This window comes from Crinia signifera, chromosome 6 (genome assembly GCF_055691185.1).
Source record: "Crinia signifera chromosome 6, ASM5569118v1, whole genome shotgun sequence".
NCBI classification, from domain to species: domain Eukaryota; kingdom Metazoa; phylum Chordata; class Amphibia; order Anura; family Myobatrachidae; genus Crinia; species Crinia signifera.
Genome location: NC_139222.1, coordinates 215,585,842 through 215,609,817, shown reverse-complemented (window position 1 = coordinate 215,609,817; position 23,976 = coordinate 215,585,842). Strand labels below are relative to the sequence as shown.

The window sequence follows — 23,976 nt, the reverse complement described above, 5'->3', positions numbered from 1 at the left end:
AGCCGTATACACAGTGAGCTTAGTCCAGAACATGTTCAGCACCTCCTTATGGTAAATATTTATGGTAAATATTTCAATGGACAAAATTAGTGTAAAACCAGCTTTGGAAAACACAGTTTCTCTATGGTAGATTCTAAATGTTGATCTCATTATGCTGGTTTAACCCATGCAACTATGTGTTTTTACTGGTTATGAAGGGCTTGTGCGGCTCTGAAATGCTAGGAACATCTGTATCCTTTGAAATTCCTAGACACTTTTTAAAAGACATATTACTGGAACGCACAGAAAACTTCCAATTCCTAAAGACAGTATTAAAAGTCCGTAACCTGTGGTTACTAGAAGAGAAAATGCGGTACTTGTGTATTTTAGCGGCGCCCATCGCATCGCATACCATAAGGCATACGATGGTATGCGATGCGACGCGATATTGCGCGATGCTGTACAATGTCATACAATTTTTAAATTGTATGACATTGTACATGGCATACAATGCCATACAATGCGATGCGACGCGATTATACACTGTATAAGCACCCTAATGGGTGCTTACAATGTGAAATGCACCCCCACGCCACCCCCCCCCCCTATAAACGTGAACCCGAAGCGTGGCGTGCGCAGCGAGCCCGCGAGGGGCGGCGTTACGCGTCCTCCGACCTTTTTATACCCCCACTATCCACGTCAGCGTGGAGTTGAGAATAGAAAGTGTGGCGAGCGCAGCGAGCCACCGAGCCCCGCGGATACCTGTGAAGCCCGCGAGGGGACTCCGATACCTGTGAAGGTATCAGCGTCCGCTCGCCACGCTTCGGGCTCGGTGGCTCGCTGCGCTCGCCACACTTTCTATTCTCAACTCTACGCCTACGTGGATAATGGGGGTATGAAAAGGTTGGGGGACGCGTACCGCTGCGCTCGCCACGCTTCGGGTTCACGTTTATAGTGGGGGGGGGTGGCGTGGGGGTGCATTTCACATTGTAAGCACCCATTAGGGTGCTTTAAAGCACCCTTTATGGTGCTTATACGATCTTTCATCGCATAGGGGGCAAAAATTGCGTCGCATCGCATGCCATGCGACCCGATATAAACATCACGCGATGCACATCGGGGGCGCCGCTATAATACACAAGTACCAAAAATGCTTATAAATGAGTACAGAAGCAAGCCTACACAGTTTTCTCAAGGAAGAATTACTTCCTCAAAATGTTAGCAGCCAGTGGAGTAAACAGTTGACCATATAGGAGTCAATTTAGAAAAAATAAAAGCTGTCATTATAATTGTGCATTTTCAGCTAGGTACAGGAAATTTGCAAAGAGTATTTCCATGAAAGGAGTGTAAATGTGCACCAAACGCCAACAGTTCATGTTTTCAGGCAACCTTTGGATCTAGAAAATGTGTGTTAAAAATGAATGCAGCATGTTTCTAAGGGGGGTATTCAAAGTATTCAGGTATTCAGCATTGAATAGGGCCTGGGGAGATGGTCACTGGCGATTGAATACCACCCTAAATGTGACAGTTGGAATTGCTACAGCTGTGCAGCAGCTAGGTGATTTGGAAACCATGGACCGTTGGTAGATTTCGAGAACCGGTTTGGCCAGCCACGATTTAGGCAGCAAAACTTATGGAATTCGCCTTTGAGTATTAAAGAGACAAATAAGTGAATGTGCATGAAGCCTCGTGTTAGCATTTATACACATTTCTGAGGTTTAGATTATTTCTAAATGCCTTACAGACCATTTAAAAAAAAACTGCAATTTCAATCCTTTCTGGAATATTAATATGTTTTACTAATACAGGTTGAGTATCCCGTATCCGAATATACGTTATCCAAATTATTCCGAAAACCATACATTTCTAGAAAGTGAAAAAAAAAAAAATTGCTAAAAACTCACTGGGGACATTTATAACAGCCCCACTGAGGACATGATATGTAACTGGCACTATATATGTACAAGAAAATGATTGCTTGGCATTCAAATTCAATATCTGAGATGGTACACAAATTTTGTTTCATGTTTTGAAACCTTGTTTTTTGAACAAATAAAATATATATTTGTGTGAATTTCATGTGTTTGATGTGTTTATACAGCATAAATGCAAGATACTTCAAAATACATCATTGAAATATTAAAATATTCCGAAATACGGAATAATCCGTTATCCAAAATTCTCCTGGTCCCGAGCATTTTTAATACGGGATACTCAACCTGTATATATAAAAAGGTATGGGCACTTGTGGTTTCACTCTGACTCCAATTTGATTCTAAACCTAATTCGTTCTGCTGCTCCATATGTTGGAATCAGAGTGGAACAGTCAATATGGCCTATGTAAGATAAATTGGCACTTGACCCAAGCTTATGTACAGTAGATATACGTTTTTCTGCAATATGCTGTTTAACCCACTTTGCTGCAATAAATTAAGCACCTGTTTTCAGCAACCCGTTCACATTCTTCCCTTGCTGTTGACATCTCAGACTCTAGGCGCTGAATCACCAGTTCAATCTCTTTATCTCTACCCTTCCGGACTTCTTCTTTCAGATCTCTTTCTCTTGTAAGAAGCCAGGTCTCCTATAGGCAGAAGCCATGTAAAAGAAAAATGGTCTTTTTTTATACAATGAAATATTATAAATCACTAACAAACAGGAAACTAACATTTCAGAAATGAACCTTTCGGAAAGGGACATAATTTATACAACTTTGTGTGTATATGTATTCTTTGGGTATAGTGGGAATACCCATCCTTCACCTTGGTACACACCTGCCGACTCTGCTGTGTGCGCACTGTATAGGAGCTCAATTCATTCTTACCATGAACAAGCTATATGTATCTCACCTATATTTTCTTTCAGTGTCCGATACAGACAGCAATTTGTCCTATTAAACATTTTGTTATGACTGTCCTAATGCTGTGATTGGCTGCAGGTTGGAGTGTCATACACATTTTTTCACCACACTTTTAACCCAGGCTATTGCCAGGATAACCTGAATCAAGGTTTGGTGTTAAAGGGTCAGATAAAAATTGAACAGTGAAAAACAAATTTTGTGCGTGACTGAAAGTTTGCGCTAAAGATAAAAATGACCTTGGTTGAGTTATCTGGGAATCGGAAATACTGTGGTGTGAATGGTGCAACCCAGGTCATGCTAAAAAATATACAAAGAGCTGGATCACTGGTGCTTGAAGATGATGCAATCTCCAATTGCTGGTAGAACAGGCTAAATATATACAAGTGCAGACTGAGATGTCTACCAGCCAATATGCTGGTTTGTTTAACCTTGTGTGTGTTCTATTCCTAGAATTGACAGCATTTTTGGCACCATCCAAATATGGATTCCTGATAATACCCAGGGGTATTCCATACCAAAATTAACAGGAAGCAAAACAGAACAGATCAAGAGATCTATAGGGACAGACTTCAGCAATAGTTGCAGAGTAGCCTTAGCTGTGGAGTAGGGGGGCATGTGAAAAATTAAGGACCATGTTTGCCTGGGACGGAAAATTGGCAATGGTCAGCACTAAGAAATGGTGGGGGTGTGGCCAATGTTATGTGGGCATGGCTAGTGCATGTGGATGTGTGTGATGCAATAAAAAAGCATCATTTGGAGGGGGTCTGAATCTAAATAAGGGGCATGTGGTAGAATCAGCTGGCATATAACAGACATGTGAAGTAGGTCTGACGGCATGTGGGTAGGTTGGTGTGGCATTTAAGGGGAATGGAAAGGTCTGATAATTTGGGGAGGTCAGAGGGGCATTTAATGGGTATGTGGTAATGTAAAAAAGCATTTTTGGAGGTAGGATAGTATAACAAATATGTTATGTGCGTTCACTAAACAAAATTGATAAAAATTACAAAACTCGGTCATACAAAGGTACACAAAACAAATGCCAACATACTGTTATAAGGGTTAAGAAGGCCTACCAAGCAGAGATGACACATGAGGGCTGAGTGGGATAGTAATGTGGGTATAGCAGTGTAACTTGTACAGATGAGAACAGGATATGTTAGAATTCCAGATGTCTAAAAACGGAAAGGCTTGCGAAAGTGGGTGGGTGGGTAGATGCACAGCAGAATGATTATACACTGTTCAAAAAAATAAAGGTAACACGAACTAACTAAAACATCCTAGATCTGAATGAATGAAATATTATTATTAAATACTTTGCACTTGTAATACATTAATAATATAATAACTTTAATACTTTACATAGTTGAATGTTGAAGACAACAAAATCACACAAAAATGATCAATGAAAATCAAATTTATTAACCCATGGGAGGTCTGGATTTGGAGTCACACTCAAAATTGTGGAAAACACACTACAGGCTGATCCAACTTTGATGTAATGTCCATAAAACAAGTCAAAATGAGGCTCAGTAGTGTGTGTGGCCTCCACATGCCTGTATGACCTCCCAACAAGCCTGGGCATGCTCCTGATGAGGTGGCGGATGGTGTCCTGAGGGATCTCCTCCCAGACCTGGACTAAAGCATCCGCCAACTCCTGGACAGTCAGTGGTGCAACGCAGCGTTGGTGGATGGAGCGAGACATGATGTCCCAGATGTGCACAATTGGATTCAGGTCTGGGGAACGGGAGGCCAGTGCATAGCATCAATGCCTTCGTCTTGCAGGAACTGCTGACACACACCAGCCACATGAGGTCTAGCATTGTCTTGCATTAGTAGGAACCCAGGGCCAACTGCACCAGCATATGGTCTCACAAGGGGTCTGAGGATCTCATCTCGGTACCTAATGGCAGTCAGGCTACCTTTGGTGAGCACATGTAGGGCTGTGCGGCCCCCCAAAGAAATGCCACCCACACTATTACTGATCCACTCCCATACCAGTCATGCTGGAGGATGTTGCAGGCAGCAGAATATTCCCCTTGGTGTCTCCAGACTCTGTCCCGTGCTCAGTGTGAACCTGCTTTCATCTGTGAAGAGCACAGGGCGCCAGTGGGGAATTTGCCAATCTTGGTGTTCTCTGGCAAATGCCAAACGTCCTGCACAGTGTTGGTCTGAAAGAACAAGCCCCACCTGTGGACATCGGGCCCTCATACCACCCTCATGGAGTCCTTTTCTGACCGTTTGAGTAGACACATGCATATTTGTTCCCTTCTGGAGGTCATTTAGCAGGGCTCCGGCAGTGGTTCTCCTGTTCCTCCTTGCACAAAGGCAGAGGTAGCGGTCCTGCTGATGGGTGGTTACCCTCCTACATCTCCTGATGTACTGGCTACAGGAGAGCCCTGCTTGCAAGCTACAGATTATTTTAGAGTTTTGACCCTAAAACTTAACACAGCAATAATATCAAACATAAATACCAAGCATCTTGTACAATCCCTACTATTGGCATTTTAAATTCTGGGTTAATATTCACATCTAACTGTCACTTGCAAAATTAGCTATTTAGCTAGTCTAGCTTTACATTTGAGATATTTAAAGCACCAATGCCTTTGAGAGTTTTGTATTGTAGAGAGAGTATTGTGAAATGGATTCTTGGGGATATGGGGCAGCCAGTGTAGGGATTTGTAGAGTGTTGCATGGAATGTGAACTAGCAAGAGATGCGTATCGGTTGTGTGACGATGCCTAGCAGGGAAAATTGTAGATACTGTAGAAGGAAGTTGCAACAGCGGATATGATGAAAGAGTTTTAACTGCATCTTAATTACAACAAGGGTGCATTCTTATTTTAGCAATACTACGAAAGGGAATTGATAGTGGTAGGGCTTTACACGATGAGCTTTTGTTTGCCAGTTTGGATTTTTTAACCACATTGACCTTCCTAAAGAGAACTCCTTACAATCAAAACAGGACTAGAGAATTAAAAATGTGTTGGCAGATTACCCAATCTGCAGCATGTGCGAGATCACCAGTTGACATGAATGTGATTTGTGCAATAAGTGCACATGCAAGAGTGACGTCTACGAACTTATTTGAAAAGAATTGCATGAAAATGGTGAATAAATAAGACAATATTATAGAGCCCAAAATCCCATTAATATCTATGGGAAGATGCAGGTGCAGTGCACATGGCTAGGATTCCAAAGATGAAAAAACAAAGACAGAGAAGTAGAACATGTTCTACCTTTCCCCATTCCTGCTCCATCCTCCACTACTGTATACGTGCATCAGTGTCTCCCCATAGGGATCCATGATCTGTTAGCTTCCACCTCCCTATTCACATTCAAAATAGATTGGATGAAAGGTGGAATTAATGTCAGTGGGTCTGATTTAGAGTTGCACGCAATTCCGTCTGCTTATGGATCTCAAGTCTCAGCAGGGCTTGCATATGCATTTAAGAGCAATGACAGGCTATGGATCTCCTGACCGGGTGTATCCGGATGATCGTGGCCATTTAACAAGAGGATGGATGGAGGCGGTGTGGTCGGACATCGCATTTATATCTGAACATGTAACTGAATTATGCCCCATGTGGACAACCCATAAATTATTCCACAAAACTTAAGTATAGTAAACAAATACTGGACCTAAATTCAGCATAAACAACCGTAATCCTTAAATAAGCCTTATTCAGCTTCAATTGCTGATTAATGAAAATCGCTAATCGGCCATTTTCATCAATGCGCACATGCGCGCACGCCGTAGTGCACATGCCTGTAGTGATAATGCAGGTGTGTCCGGACCATTTGTGAGGTGTGCCACAATTGTAGTGCGATGTCACACACACCACCTGACACCCTAAACATATTTTGGTTAAAGCGCTAACCAGGAGAAAAAAAACCAGAAGACATCAGGTATCTAGGTTAGACATTTCACATTCTGGGAGCCACTATGAACAGGTTTTTAAGTACAAGTGCATGTCCATCACTTAATAAGATATGAGTATTTACCTCCTTCTTTCTATAGTTCTGTTCCCATGCCTGCTTCTCAATCTCTAAACGCTCTTTAATGGCATTAAGCTCTACCTGCAAAAGCACAATAAAAAAATGCACTGCTTTTAGGCGAGATAAGAACAGAATTTTTGTGGCAAGTTCAATACATTAAAGCTGTGGCTTCAAGCAAGAGTATCGGTATAGAGATTAATCCAGTGACACACTAGTTTGTCTGCACTCGGTCTCACTTTACAGTACGCAGCCTCTCTACTTTTTAATGGTTTATGACAACCGAGTGGATTCAGCTATAAGTGTATGCACTGGGAGAACGGTCAATAACCTGGTGCCTCCGTTCTTGTTCCTCTTTACTTTTCTCATATTCCTCCTTTAGCACTCTAGTGGCCAGAGCACAGTTGTCCTCCAGCTGTTTTCTTAATTCATCCAGTTCTGCTCTCTGCCTGTGTGATGAAACCAATGAAAAAATGTTACATATCTACTACTTATTTGGTGAATACATCATTTTATAGGCAAGGGGGTTGCCACCTTTCTAGAAATGAAATGAAATCGGGCGCAAACAAAATAAATCACATAGGTAATAAATTGTAAGTAGACTAATTATGAATAACTACTACCAATATATAGAAAGTCTCAATATAGAAAGTTAGATTGAATAAAATTGTATAAATATTTATTTTATTTATTAACAGTTTCTTATATAGCGCATACATATTACGCAGCGCTTTACAGAGAATATTTGAACATTCACATCAGTCCCTGCCCCAGTGGAGCTTACAATCTACAGTATATTCCCTACCACATGTACACGATAAATATGCACTTCTTTATGTGTGTTGCAGCTCCGAAAAGGTATTCTGGTAACCTCGGTAGACCATAAAAGGTAGCAATAACAGAGAGCGTCTCTCATAAATAAGTAATGCTTATTTTATTAGCATAAAACATTCATTTATAAAAATGTTTTACATAAATGTAAACATAAGCCACAGAATAACACCAGAATAAACACCAGAAAGGGATAATATATCTGCAGTCCTTTATGCCAACATAATAAGTTGTTATAAAAGGGGAGTGGTTTGGCATGCTAGGAGATGAGACATGTTCTGCCAGGTCTCCCAAGTTGTCGCTCTAACCTAACTCCTCTACGCCTGACAGGGCCCCTATTTCACCTCCATCTGTCCTACCTTGCCACCCTAGGTGGGTGGGTGTGAGCTGCAGAGCCAGGGGGATGAGTTTTTCCTCTCCCTGTGGAGTGCTGCCTGCATTCCCCCCCTTAAGGCAGGACCTCAATTACCGCAGCTCGTGAATCAGGGCCCACACACCAGTGCGGAGGCCCTCTCCACTTTACCAGTCCTCTCTGCCTGCCGGGGATGCAGGCCATCTTGGATGGATGCTTACTGCATCTCCAGTCCTTACTGCTCCCCTCAAGTCGGCTACCACAGCACATGAAGTTTTGCCCCTGCAGTCTCTGCCTGCCTCCTAATATAGGACTGGGCCATACAGCACAACTGACACCCAGGACATCCATCTGCTGTCTTTTGGTCTGCCTCTGGAGTTTGACAGGCCCGCCTACCAGGTGTTCGTCTGCCGCAACTGGTTACCTAGCTCTCAAGGCCTTACTCCTAATTTAAACCACCATGGGCAGTGCATCAGATGCGGATTCTGATGCTGAAGACTTGGCGGCTTCCTCTATAAAAGCTTACATTGCAGCTATCCTAGCTGAGATGTGGGGTATATGCCAGGCCACACAGGAGGAGGTACACAAAGCCATTTCTGGTCTTCAATCAGAGGTTTAGAACCTTTCTACTTAGGTTGATGCTTTGGAAAGGAAACAGGAGGAGATGTCCAGTTACCAACAGATGTACAGGATAACATACACCTTAGCCATGACTGTGTTATTGGCCGATAAGCAAGAGGATCTCGACAACAGGGGGTGTGGAAAAAAATATTCGGATACGCGACATTCCAGAATCTGTTGATACTTCTCACCTTGAGGATTTATTTATTGTGACTCTTACGTACTCTAGCTCATGCTGTACCCGATGATATGCTTCTTCTAGATAGGGCACATCGAGCCATTAAACCACGTTCTCAAGCCCCTGACAATCGAACAGATGTGATTATCTGTTTCCACTACTTTTGGGCGAAGGATCAGGTTTCCTCCCAAGCTTGTCGATTATCTGATATTGCTTATGAGGGGGCAAATTTTATTGTTTTCCTGCTTATTTTCCAGGATCTGTCACCCCTTACTTTGACTAACTGAAAAACAATAAAAGGACATTACTAAAATGCTGTGAGACCATAATGTTCAATACCACTGGGGTTTCCCTTTAGCTTACAAGTGAGATGGGATGGCAAAATGCTTACGGCAAACACTCCTGATGAGAGCCTTCGCTTGCTCACTCAACTACATCTCTCGACCCCTCCACCTGCTACCATCTCTGGGCCACCAGCAGTCAGCCCCAAACTTCAACCACAAAGAGCCCCACGGAGGGAAAGGCAGACAGCTGGCTCCCATTCCTCTCTAATGGCAGCGATCTGAATATCCTAAAAGCTCCAAGTTTTGGCTCTAACATACCAAAGTAAGACGTTTATGTTTTTTGGACCTATAGTCCATGTTAAGTTCTCTGTGTGGATACTAGAGATGTGCACCGGCCACTTTTCGGGTTTTGGGTTCTGATTACCTTGAGGTTTTGGGTTCTAATGGGTTTTGGCAAAACACCTCCTAAGTGTTTTGTGTTTGGATTTATTTGGGTTTTGGGTTCTGATTTTTTTGTTAAAAAAGCCTAAAAACAGCAAAAATTGCAGAATTTTGTGTTTTTTTTGCTCCTACACTATATTGACCTCAATAACATTCATTTACACTCATTTCCAGTGTATTCTGAACACCTCACACCTCACAATATTGTTTTTATTGCCAAAGTTTGCACTGAGGTAGCTGGATAACTATGCTAAGCCACACAAGTGTGCGGCACAAACACGTGGCTCATGTAAGAGTGGCACTGCAGCGGCAGACATGATGGCAGTTTAAAAAAATAGGCCCATAAAAGATACCTATCTGGCTTGATCATGCACTGTTTACCATGTGCAGCCAAGGAGCGGTGGGCATTTTGTGCAGCACAGAGTTTGTCTGCAAGTGTGTAACTGTTTCGATCACTTTAACATCCAACAAGACCCCTATCTGGCTTGATTGTGTGATAATGTAATCTGATTGTTTAATTTTGTGATTATTATTCATTTATTATTACCAGTCGTCTCTTAAATCATTGCCTAATGGGTGTAGGGGAGTGGGCTAATCAATTTTAAGGTGGCAGATGGAAGATGTAATGTAATGTAAACCATCACTAGCATTGGTTGCAGCAGTGGCAGTAACTAACGGACCCGGCTGTGCAGATAAGGAGGAAGCTGACAGCGATGATGTCAAAGGGAGAGCCAGCGAACTGTTGCTCCATGCAGCGCTGGAAAACTTCGCTGCCCGTCGTGATGCCATAGGGCATGCGTAACCATCACTAGCATTGGTTGCAGCAGTGGCAGTAACTAATGGACCCGGCTGTGCAGATAAGGAGGATGCAGACAGCGATGATGTCAAAGGGAGAGCCAGCGAACTGTTGCTCCATGCAGCGCTGGAAAACTTCGCTGCCCGTGGTGATGCCATAGGGCATGCGTAGGAAGACGTAGCACCCAATAGGGGTCATGAAGGCAGTAAGCATGGAAGAGGCTCTGTCCAGAGGGATCTGCCAAAACCCACACTTGGCAGAGAGGGACATTGCCGCCCATCTGGGAGTCACCCAGAGGACCACACAGCACCCAAGACAGGCAGTGGCCAGCCAGGAGTCGTGACCAGCAGGAGCTGGCAACTGCAGCTGATTGTTCAGGTACTGGGGTGTTGGATACCCCCACTAACAGGACTGCCTGTTTGCCTCTGATACAGGAGATTGCCCTAAGGGATGGGAATCTGCCTGCCCCTCTTAGAGAGGATTTTTGATCACTTTTGTTATACATAAAAGTAGTGTGCACACTAAGTTATGGCCTAATCACCTTGTGAGGATTTCCTTCGCGGGACCGTTATTCAAATTCAGGAACTGTGTTGTTTTGCACCAGGGACTACCGCGCAGTGTATATAGGGTGCATAGCGCCACTTGGCGGACATGTTGTGACGTAATATTATTCTGTCATATTGTTATTGTTGTGATGTAATTTATTGCGTAATCGTTCTCTCTTTAATCTGGTCATTGATTAGTTATAGCTTTAATTACTGAATGATATAAAGTGACTGTTTTGCATAAGTACGTGAGTGTATTGCAGCAACCCATTTACATATCTCCTTTAAATAAATATTTGTTGCTGCTAGCCGTAGTAGCCTTGTCTTTTGTGGGTTCTCCTTGGGTTGTGCCATTCCCTGCCACAGGTTCTCCGGAAGAAGCCGTGAGGAATCCAGAAGCTGCTGCCGTAATCAGCTCCAGATTCAGGTACTATTTTGCACCACACCGTTACAGGGGCACTGGCACAGGAGCGCAAAAGGAGAGGTCAGAGGTGAAATGAAACTGTGCCGGAGGAGGGTTTGCAGCAGCGTGAGAGAGGATGACACGTGCTTAGAGAGAGAAGACAGGCTGGGCACCCTAAAGATCCACAGAGAGGAGAGCAGCAGAGTGCGCAGCCTGGAAGCGTGCAGAAGTGAGACCCGCTAGAGAGGAGAGAGCCGGGCAGCGTTTCCTCCTTTAAATAAATATTTGTTGCTGCTAGCCGTAGTAGCCTTGTCTTTTGTGGGTTCTCCTTGGGTTGTGCCATTCCCTGCCACAGGTTCTCCGGAAGAAGCCGTGAGGAATCCAGAAGCTGCCGCCGTAATCAGCTCCAGATTCAGGTACTATTTTGCACCACACCGTTACAGGGGCACTGGCACAGGAGCGCAAAAGGAGAGGTCAGAGGTGAAATGAAACTGTGCCGGAGGAGGGTTTGCAGCAGCGTGAGAGAGGATGACACGTGCTTAGAGAGAGAAGACAGGCTGGGCACCCTAAAGATCCACAGAGAGGAGAGCAGCAGAGTGCGCAGCCTGGAAGCGTGCAGAAGTGAGACCCGCTAGAGAGGAGAGAGCCGGGCAGCGTTTCCTCCTTTAAATAAATATTTGTTGCTGCTAGCCGTAGTAGCCTTGTCTTTTGTGGGTTCTCCTTGGGTTGTGCCATTCCCTGCCACAGGTTCTCCGGAAGAAGCCGTGAGGAATCCAGAAGCTGCCGCCGTAATCAGCTCCAGATTCAGGTACTATTTTGCACCACACCGTTACAGGGGCACTGGCACAGGAGCGCAAAAGGAGAGGTCAGAGGTGAAATGAAACTGTGCCGGAGGAGGGTTTGCAGTAGCGTGAGAGAGGATGACACGTGCTTAGAGAGAGAAGACAGGCTGGGCACCCTAAAGATCCACAGAGAGGAGAGCAGCAGAGTGCGCAGCCTGGAAGCGTGCAGAAGTGAGACCCGCTAGAGAGGAGAGAGCCGGGCAGCGTTTCCGTGCAGGAGACCCGGCAGTGATGGACAGCAGCGCACACAGAGAGAGCCAGCAGCCAGCATCATGAGGAAGGCAAGAGGGAGGCCCTGCAGAGTGCCAGCCGTGACACCAGGGAGACGCTACCGGCCGGAGCCGGCAAAAGCAGCAGAGTACAAGGGTGCCCTACCCCCACTCAGCCTGTACCCTTCCTGCCCCAGCCCTGACTCCCCCAAGTCAGGGAGATCACATTCTCACCCATGAAGATGGTGACACAATTTTAAAAGAGGACAGAGAACAATCTCATGCACATGAGACCACTGTGCTTGATACAAGACAGACCAGAGTCCACCTAAAGGTGTCGGCTAGTACAGCATCCCTAAAAGTCTCAAGGCTCCAAAAAAAATTAGGCAGTGAGCCCCTGACCAGACAGGTACAGCAGTATTAGGCAGTGAGCCCCAGATCAGACAGGTAGATACGGCAGTATTAGGCAGTGAGCCCCAGACCAGACGGTAGATATGGCAGTACTAGGCACCAGACAGGTAGATAAGACAGTAGTACTAGGCACAAGACAGGTAGATACGTCAGCAATACTAGTATTGTGCACCAGCAGAATTTATAATAATTAATTTTCTTATTAGGTACTGCTTGGCCGTGGCACTCAGTGGCAGACGTCAGTGCACAAGCAGCATGGAATTCTTTTTTACAGTCCCACACAGCACAAGTATTATTTTTATTTTTATCAAATTAGATATAGCAGCTGTGTGGTTGGAGGAATATGGCCGACGTGTCGCTGGATGAACTGATCAGGAAACGGGGAATGTCCGTGGGCACCGGGATGTACCGCAGGGTCAGTAACAGGGGAGGTATAGGAAACGTGAGATCCAGACTTCAACCATCTGTGAACAATCGTCCACTTGCCACCAGTTTTCAGAGAACATTTGATGCTCGTCAGAAAATTGGTGTGACTGATGCACGCCAAAAACTAGGGATAAAAGATGCCCGTGAAAAGTTGGTGGCCAAAGATGCTCGCTTCCGCATAAGGGGTAAAGTGCAGGACGCCCGTGAAATGCTGAATTCGAATAAGCAACAGATCATGGCAGGAGACAAGCCTATCAAAGTGATGGACGCTCGTGAAAAGATTACTTTAAGAGGAGTGCTCCAACAGTGGTCGAAACCCCGTTTAACAACCTGGCTGATCCTGACCCTGATGTGCAGTTTGTCTCTGTGCTGAAAGATCCATATTTAAAAAAATGTGTGGCAGCCTACTACAGGATACCCCCTGTGCCCCAAAGAAGTTTAATTGCAGCCGCCCCCAAAGAAGTTTAAATGCAGCCTCCCCCAAAAAAGTTTAGCCGCCCAAAAAGATGTGTAACTAATTGTACCCAACTGGTCATCAAAAATAAATCAATCTTTATTGTGAAAACAAGGTATCAAGTGGCAAAGAAAAGGAAGCCAGTGATGAGAATTTTGTGAGCTGTGAAAGTATTATCAAGGAAACATAACTTTACTTAAGTTTTGAGGAAAGGCTTTATCGGACCATTTCATGAATAAAGAACAGTTGATGAAGAAATTAAAGAAGTATTCATCGTTCTTGTCATTAAATAAAAAGGAGAGAGATGCGAAGGTCAAATCATTACAAAGGTTATCTGATGAGGAAAAAGCAGTTCTCTCTAAAAGGCTATGCACATATGACAAATACTACAAAATGTTTGCAAATCAATTAAAAATTGAAAAGGGGGGCCAGAAGGTTTGTACAGCTTTATCTCCTAAAAAATTTCCAACAACTTGTTCCGAAGCAACTGTGTCTGTTAGTAGGTCAGCCTGTACAACTAACGGCAAAGAAAGTGACTATCTTCAAAACAAAAGGATTTTTGCCGCTTCAGAAACTGATCATGCTCAAGGTGAAGGCAGTCAGTGTACACCTCAGAATGCTAACCAAATACACAAAGTCCATGCAAAGATAAAGGATATTGTAAAAGAAAATTGCACTGACAAGTCTTCAACTTACAAAAACCAAGCTATGTATAAAACTGCAGTAACTGGAAAACTAAAAAAAACTTTAGCCGCCCACAAAGAACTTTAATTGCAGCCGCCCAGGCTTGATTCTGATTATGATTGATTGATTGATTATGATTGATTGATTAATTATTAATTATGATGTGCCTGATCCTGACCCTGATGTGCATTAAAAATGACTCTCAGCAGTGGGCACCAGACCAGACAGGTAAAAAAAGGTTAGCCGCCCAAAAAAAGAAGTGTAATTGAGCCTTCCTGCCCCAGCCCTGAGTCCCCCAGGTCAGGGAGATCACATTCTCACCCATGAAGGTGCAGCAATCAAGTGGAATGCAAACAGTTGTATGCATTGAAAAGACAAGTCCCACATATGAATGACTCTCAGCAGTAGGAATAATGAATGGTGATGCAAGATGGAATTGTCCTTGGGCCCTCCCACCCACCCTTATGTTGCGAAAATAGGACATGCACACTTTAACAAACCAAACATTTCAGCGACAGGGCCTACAAAACTGTGGCTGAAATGATTGGTTTGTTTGGGCCCCCACAAAAAATAAAACAATTCATAATATCTCCCTGTATAAACTGGCTCTACAGTAACAAGATGTCATCGTCACTCATCATCATCATCATCATCATCCTCCTCCTCCTCTGATTCCTCGCCCCCTTCAGTGTGTACTTCCTCATTCTCAGAGATTATCAATTCGTCCCCGCTGGACTCCACAATCACAGGTCCAGTTATAATCTCTGGAGGCAATTCCTGCTCTTCATTGAATAAGTGATAATTCATTTTTATAAACATCATTTTCTCAACATTTTTCGGGAGCAACCTCCTTCGCCGCTCACTGACCAGGTTCCCCGCCGCACTGAATACTCTTTCGGAGTACACACTGGAGGGGGGACAACTCAGGTAAAATAGAGCCAGTTTGTACAGGGGTTTCCAAACTGCCTTTTTTTCCTGCCAGTACAGGTAAGGACTGTCTGACATGTCTACTTGGATGCTGTCACCAAAGTAATCATCCACCATTTTTTCAATGTTGACAGCATCCAATGCACCGACAGTAGACATGTCAGCAATCGTTGGCAGGTCCTTGAGTCCAGACCAGATGTCCAAACTCCCTTCTGCCTGCCCTGCATCCCCGCCAGCGGGTTGTGTGGGAAATCGCAGCTGTTTCCTCACTGGCACAGGTGTGGGAGAAAATGAAGGAGGAGCTGGGGCCGTGTCACGGTCCCCGTCAGATGACAATCTCCTGACCAGCAGGTCTTTGCACCTTTGTAGACTTGTGTCCGCCGGAAACAGAGACACAACATACGCTTTAAACCGAGGATCGAGCACTGTGGCCAAAATGTATTCCTCTGCCTATGTCGTAGGTGGCTGTGTAGGCTTGAATGGCCTTTTGCTGCTCCTCCATCCTCTGCAGCATATAGAGGGTGGAGTTCCAGCGCGTCACCACCTCTTGTTTCAGCTGATGGCAGGGCAGGTTGCGGAGTTTTTGCTCCCGCTCCAGCCTTCGGCAGGCTGTGGCAGAATGCCGAAAGTGTCCGCAAATTTTGCGTGCCACCGCAAGCATCTCCTGCACACTCCTGTCATTTTTTATGAAATGCTGCACCACCAAATTTATTGTGTGGGCAAAACATGGCACGTGCTGGAAATTGCCCATGTTTAATGCCCGCACAATGTTACTGGCGTTGTCCGACACCACAAATCCCCAGGAGAGTCTAAGGGGGGTAAGCCACAGGGAGATGATTTCCCTCAGTTTCTCTAAGAGGTTGTCGGCGTTGTGCCTCTTCTTGAAACCGGTGATACACAGCGTAGCCTGCCTAAGAAGGAGCTGGCATGCAGGAGATGCTGCTGCTGCTGCGGAAGGTGATGCATCTACCCAGTGGGCTGTCACAGTCATATAGTCCTTAGTTTGCCCTGATCCACTTGTCCACATGTCTGTAGTTAAGTGTACAGTGGGTACAGCCGCATTTTTCAGGGCACTGAGGACACTTTTTCTGACCTCACTGTACATCGCGGGTATCGCCTGCCTAGTGAAGTGGAATCTAGACGGGATTTGGTACCGGGGACACAATACCTGCATCAACCGTTTAAATCCCACTCCATTGATGGCGGACACCGGACGCACGTCTAACACCAACATAGCTGTCAAGGCCGCAGTTATCCGCTTTGCCATAGGATGACTGCTGTCGTATTTCATCCTCATGGAAAATGACTGTTGGACGGTCAATTGCTTAGTGAAAGACGTAGCGGTCTTACGACTTCCCCTCTGGGATGATGACTGACTTCCAGGAGCAGCAGCAGCAGCGGCAGTAGTAGTAGGCGTAGTGCTGCACGATCCTCCGGAGGAATCTATGGAGTCATTCATGCAGGTGAGATGGACTGCAGGACTCCCCCCTATCCGGATCGAGGAGGAATTTGTCGAGGAGGGAGTTGGTGGTGTGCTTTTCAGGCATTTGGCTCCAAAAGGAGGACCAAGTGATTTAGGTGTCGCTGGACTGCTAGCCGCACTTTCTGGACTAAACACTGAACCATGACGCGTCTTTAGGTGACGTTGAAGGGAGGTTGTCCCTAGGTGGGCAAGATCCTTACCCCTGCTTATTGGAGTTTTACATAAGCTACAAATGGCAATACTTTTGTTGTCCGGATGCGGATAAAAAAAATTCCAGACCGCAGAGGTGGATTTATTGGTCCTTTGTCCAGGCATGACGATGGACTTTTTCATCCCATGGACAACAACTTTTTCCCCCAAAGGTGCCTCATTCCCCCCGGTGCGTCATTTAAGCAAACCAAGTCTCCATCCTCCTCGACAACTTCCTCCTCAGTGCCAGCTACATCAATATCCTCCTCCTGGTGTACAACATCACCTTCACTGATAAAATCTGGAACTAGACTGTGGGTGATCCTTCCAGCATATGCAGAGGGCGTACTGCAAATGGTGGAAGGAGCCACCTCTTCACGTACAGTGATGGGAAGGTCCGGCATCACAACCACCGCCACCCTCGAACTCTCCGTGGGGATTTGGGATATGTCTTTAGAAGGATGAGTTTTTTCCAGATTTATTTTCTGAATTTTTTTCTGAAATTTTTTCAGACTTTTTTGAGTCGGTGTCAGCCTAACTCTCTTTGATTTCCTATTGGGCGGGGAGAGCGGAGGAGGAGGACTTTCCTCGTCATCTGAAGCTGCACCACTAGTCATGAAGTTAGGCCATGGCCTTAGCCGTTCCTTGCCACTCCGTGTCGTAAATGGCATATTGCCAAGTTTAAGTTTCTCTTCCAACGATTTACATTTCATATTTTTATTCCTTTTACGGAAGTTTGGTTTCAATTGTACATGCCCTCTGCTTTCACACTGGGCATCGGCCGTGGCAGACGACGTTGTTGGCATTTCATCGTCTATGTCATGACTAGTGGCAGCAGCTTCAGAACTATGAGGAAGTGCATCTTCATCTTTCCTTTGTTTGTTAACCTCCATATTTTGGATCTCCATTATTATTGTGGAGTTATGTCACAGAACAGAACCACTGGAGTGCAATTATATATATGTCAGTGAGTATGCACCAGCAGGCAGTTATACAGATACAGCAGTATTAGGCAGTGAGCCACACACCAGACAGGTACGGCAGTATTAGGCAGAGAGCCCCAGACCAGACAGGTAGATAATGGTATACGGCAGTATTTAGGCAGTGAGCCCCAGACCAGAGGGTAGATACGGCAGTATTGGGCAGTGAGCCACACACCAGACAGGTACGGCAGTATTAGGCAGAGAGCCCCAGACCAGACAGGTAGATAATGATATACGGCAGTATTTAGGCAGTGAGCCCCAGACCAGAGGGTAGATACCGCAGTATTGGGCAGTGAGCCACACACCACACAGGTACGGCAGTATTAGGCAGAGTGCCCCAGACCAGACAGGTAGATAATGATATACGGCAGTATTTAGACAGTGAGCCCCAGACCAGAGGGTAGATACGGCAGTATTGGGCAGTGAGCCACACACCACACAGGTACGGCAGTATTAGGCAGAGAGCCCCAGACCAGACGGTACATACGGCAGTATAGCCAGTGAGCCCCAGACCACAAAGGTAGAGATATACGGCAGTATTTAATTATTTATTAGGCAGGCAGTATTTAATTATTTATTAGCCAGTGAGCCCCAGACCAGACGGTACATACGGCAGTATAGCCAGTGAGCCCCAGACCACAAAGGTAGAGATATACGGCAGTATTTAATTATTTATTAGCCAGTGAGCCCCAGACCAGACGGTACATACGGCAGTATAGCCAGTGAGCCCCAGACCACAAAGGTAGAGATATACGGCAGTATTTAATTATTTATTAGCCAGTGAGCCCCAGACCAGACGGTACATACGGCAGTATAGCCAGTGAGCCCCAGACCACAAAGGTAGAGATATACGGCAGTATTTAATTATTTATTAGCCAGTGAGCCCCAGACCAGACGGTACATACGGCAGTATAGCCAGTGAGCCCCAGACCACAAAGGTAGAGATATACGGCAGTATTTAATTATTTATTAGGCAGGCAGTATTTAATTATTTATTAGCCAGTGAGCCCCAGACCAGACGGTACATACGGCAGTATAGCCAGTGAGCCCCAGACCACAAAGGTAGAGATATACGGCAGTATTTAATTATTTATTAGCCAGTGAGCCCCAGACCAGACGGTACATACGGCAGTATAGCCAATGAGCCCCAGACCACAAAGGTAGAGATATACGGCAGTATTTAATTATTTATTAGCCAGTGAGCCCCAGACCAGACGGTACATACGGCAGTATAGCCAGTGAGCCCCAGACCACAAAGGTAGAGATATACGGCAGTATTTAATTATTTATTAGCCAGTGAGCCCCAGACCAGACGGTACATACGGCAGTATAGCCAGTGAGCCCCAGTCCACAAAGGTAGAGATATACGGCAGTATTTAATTATTTATTAGCCAGTGAGCCCCAGACCAGACGGTACATACGGCAGTATAGCCAGTGAGCCCCAGACCACAAAGGTAGAGATATACGGCAGTATTTAATTATTTATTAGGCAGGCAGTATTTAATTATTTATTAGCCAGTGAGCCCCAGACCAGACGGTACATACGGCAGTATAGCCAGTGAGCCCCAGACCACAAAGGTAGAGATATACGGCAGTATTTAATTATTTATTAGCCAGTGAGCCCCAGACCAGACGGTACATACGGCAGTATAGCCAGTGAGCCCCAGACCACAAAGGTAGAGATATACGGCAGTATTTAATTATTTATTAGCCAGTGAGCCCCAGACCAGACGGTACATACGGCAGTATAGCCAGTGAGCCCCAGACCACAAAGGTAGAGATATACGGCAGTATTTAATTATTTATTAGGCAGGCAGTATTTAATTATTTATTAGCCAGTGAGCCCCAGACCAGACGGTACATACGGCAGTATAGCCAGTGAGCCCCAGACCACAAAGGTAGAGATATACGGCAGTATTTAATTATTTATTAGCCAGTGAGCCCCAGACCAGACGGTACATACGGCAGTATAGCCAGTGAGCCCCAGACCACAAAGGTAGAGATATACGGCAGTATTTAATTATTTATTAGGCAGGCAGTATTTAATTATTTATTAGCCAGTGAGCCCCAGACCAGACGGTACATACGGCAGTATAGCCAGTGAGCCCCAGACCACAGACCGCCAGACTGGCAGATTCAGTGCAGGCAGCAGTGCAGCACCAGTGGACTATATATATTTATATTTATTTTAATATAATTAATAATTATATATATAATAAATGGCACAGCACAGCACCAGATGTATGCCCCAGCACAGAGGAGACAGTAGTACTACAGGCAGGTACACAGTTAGACTGTTCTTCTAAGCAGAGGAGAACATAGTATAGTACACAGCAGCACTGAGGGAGACAGCCCTAGCAAATAAAATAATTAATTACAGCACAGCTCACCAGAGGTAGACCGCACAGAGGAGACAGTAGTACTACAAGTACACAGTTAGACTGTTGTCCTAAGCTGAGAACAGAGTACACAGCAGCACTGAGGGAGACAGCCCCAGCAAATAAAATAATCAATTACAGGCAGCACAGCACACCAGAGGTAGACCGCACAGAGGAGACAGTAGTACTACAAGTACACAGTTAGACTACTACACAGCAGCACTGAGAGACAGCACCAGCGATTGCAAAAGCTCAAGGTCAAGCTCAAGTTTAAGCCCCAGCAGCAGCACCAACACACCCTCTCCCAACCCACTACTTGACTGGAGTGAAGATGGCGGGGCGCGGCAGCTGCTTATAAAGCCTCGCGAAATCCGACGCCGGGAGATGACGTTCTAATCACGCGGACGGACCGAGTCAGGCGGGAATCTCCGAGCGCTGCTCGGAATCGGGCTCGGAATGATGACGTCCGTGGGGGCTCGGATCTCTGAAATCCGAGCCCGCACATCTCTAGTGGATACTACTTAATGCTAACTTTTGTGTACTTGTCTACTACAAGTCAGATTCACACTGCAATAATTTTTTTAGCAGCTAATCTAGGTTATTGTTCACGTAATACTTGAAGTTATCTAAAGCTCTCTATACTTGTTGTCCCTTTTTTCCTCCCCATTCCCCCTCCTTTCCTTATGTGTAGAGAGAGATATTTTTTTTATTGGTGTTTTTTTTAAATGTATTTTTTTTTTTATTATACTTTAGTTTTCCTTCCCTCACCCTCAGTCTTTCCTGATAACTTCTTGTCATTATACCCTCTTCAATCTCTGTTTCTCATGCTGCAGCAGGACTTGGTCCTTTTATTTGTGCTACTTTCTTGACTAGTTCTCCCTTTCCTTGACTGTCTAACCGCACGCCCCTACACGGTCAATATGGCAGTCATCGGACAACCCTGGATACCATGCCAACTCTTTCCATGGGTCAGAAAAGTGAACGGTGCTCCTTCCAGTTCACAGACCATCTGTGGTTGATGTCCAGATTTTCTTGCACTGTGTGCCCTTCCCCTTATTTGTTTACATACCACTATTTGCTCTTTCCCATGCTCTATGGCTCCTGAAATCAAATCTTTTATGTTAAAAGTCGAGAACTCCCCACAACGACGTTCAACCCTATTTCATATCCTTCGTCATCTTAAAGGTGATATTATGTTCCTCCAGAAGAACCACCTCGCTGGCCCGTCACCCTCTGCTCTAAATACTTTACCTGGACATGCCACACTTGCGACTCATCTCGTAAAAAAAAAGGGGGGGGGGGGGGGAGACAGGAGACATAGGGAGGGCAGAGTAGGTGGAGATTTTAATACCACTTTAGATTCCCACCTGGACCCCCCCATCTGCTAGTATAATACGAGCTAACCCCACTGCTCACCAGATGTTTCTCTCTCAAAATCTTCTTTTTGATGCATGATGGGTGAAAGAACCTACAGCCAAAATATTTTACTTTTTGCATTCTCACATACATTAAGTATGCACTAGAGTGGATATGGTCTTCCCGAGGGCTGAATCTGCACAATTAATTTTGGGCGTTAAAATACCCCCAAGCACATGGTCAGATCATTGTCCATTTGTTTTTATCAAAAGTTTTGGCTCCCACGATGTGCATCGTACAGGGAAAAATCGAATCGCATCGCATGCGATCTGATGCGATGCGATGTCATTTTTCACAGAAATTATGGACATGAGTTGAAATCATGTAAAATGCACCCCAAATGTCATTTTTCGCACTGTACAACCCCCCTTATCAACGCCAACCCGAAGCGTGGCGAGCGCAGCGAGCCCGCGAGGGGCGGCGGTACGCGTCCTACGACCTTTTCATACCCCCACTATCCACGTCGGCGTGGAGTTGAGAATAGAAAGTGTGGCGAGCGCAGCGAGCCTGAAGCGTGGCAAGCGCAGCAAGCCCCGCGAGGGGACACGGATAACTGTAAAGGTATCCGCGTGCGCTCGCCACGCTTCGGGCTCGGTGGCTCGCTGCGCTCGGCACACTTTCTATTCTCAACTCCACGCCGACGTGGATAGTGGGGGTATGAAAAGGTCGTAGGACGCGTACCGCCGCCCCTCGCGGGCTCGCTGCGCTCGCCATGCTTCGGGTTGGCGTTGATAGTGGAGGTGGTACAGTGTGAAAAATGACACTTGGGGTGCATTTTACATGATGTCAACTCATGTCCATTATTTCTGTGAAAAATGACATCGCATCGCATCAGATCGCATGCGATCTCATGAGATTTTATAAAAAATGCATAAAAACACGGGAAAATCGCATCCCATCACATGCCATTACATATGGCATGCGATGGGAGCCGTGAAAGTACACAAGTAAAAAAGTTTTTATTGGAAAACTGAAGTAATAGTTCAAAGTACACAGTTCCAAAAGCAGTAAGCAATGAAAGACTACATATACCAGGTTATAGGAGGTAAACTATGGTATACATTGGTGTGCACCATACAAAGATTTAAGGACACGTCTCTCGAAGCCCAAACAGTGTGTCAACTAAATTGGTGGGTCATTAGCTATCAGTCGCGTTAGGTACCAGGATGTTGCTTAGAAGCATTTAGTAATTAATAGTTTTGTTGGGACAAGAAGGGTTGAGACTCTTTATGAAGGGAAGTTTCCATCCAGTCCAGTTTGCGACCACCTCGTGAGATTCTTTGGCCTTTAGGTATCATTCCGAAAATAGTCCAACTTTTTGGCACAATCACAGACAACGAAATAAGTCTGCATTGTCCACCTAACATTTAGGGCACCCATGACTTTGCGATGAACCCATCATGAAACTATGATGTGGACTAATATAAGTTCTATAGTGAATGTTAAAAAATAGTTCCCTATATGAACTTGCTGGGACAATATGCCAGGAGTCACAGATTTTTCAACAAAAAGTCTATGTTGACATCAGGAAAATGAGGCTTCCATTGGGGTATACCCAAGCTCAAGGGACTGTAATCTATTATTTATTATATTAGCAAAAAATGTTATAATGGTCTTGAAATCTCTTTACAGTCTGGGTTAAGATCAATCAAAACCAAGCCAAGGGTATTATTCCAATCTTTGTCTGTAAATTTGTGGACAACCTGACCCATGTAGTGCTGTGATTGGTAATATGCTAAAGGAAAAGGAATGAAAAAATCTAATTTTTCAGCTGCCTGAGTAAATGTAAACATTTTTTTAGAGAATTTATCTGTTAACTGGTAGAGGTTATGGGGGGAAATTTACTAAGAATACGAATACAAATAATTGTATTCGTATTCTTGCTATGAATGAATACGACTGCATACCTCGTATGCAAAGTCGTGTTCTGGAGGGGGATTTACAAAGCAGTCATATACGACTGCTTTGTAACCCTCCGATGTCGTATTAATTCGTATTAGCTGGCCGTATATACGGCCGCTAATATGAATTCCTACATGCAGTCTGCACGGATCAGTCAAATCCGTGCAGGCTGCAAGGTGTAAAAAAAAAAATAGAAATAAAAATAAATAAATAAATAAAAAAAACAGCAAGGGGTCCCCCCCACAGCTGTAACCAGCACCAGGCTGAAAGAGCCGGGGCCGGTAATTAAAAATCAGGGAACCCGACAAATAGGGGTTCCCCGACTTAACAACCAGCCCCAGGCTCCAGGTCCGGGGCTGGTTCCCAAAATACGGGGGACAAAATGAGTAGGGG

At 45.0% G+C, this 23,976-nt stretch overlaps 1 protein-coding gene across 3 annotated transcripts in view; it reads right to left on the bottom strand.

Annotated features, from left to right (window-relative positions):
- Positions 1-23,976, bottom strand: part of CEP131 (centrosomal protein 131) — a 139,964-nt gene that overhangs the window by 11,747 nt on the left and 104,241 nt on the right. For all 3 annotated transcript variants that reach the window (XM_083148808.1, XM_083148811.1, XM_083148809.1), the window contains 3 exons: positions 7,160-7,277; positions 6,838-6,912; positions 2,418-2,560 (listed from right to left, as the gene is read on the bottom strand). In XM_083148808.1, coding sequence (XP_083004934.1) covers positions 2,418-2,560; positions 6,838-6,912; positions 7,160-7,277 — 336 coding nt within the window. The remainder of the gene's footprint in view (positions 1-2,417; positions 2,561-6,837; positions 6,913-7,159; positions 7,278-23,976) is intronic.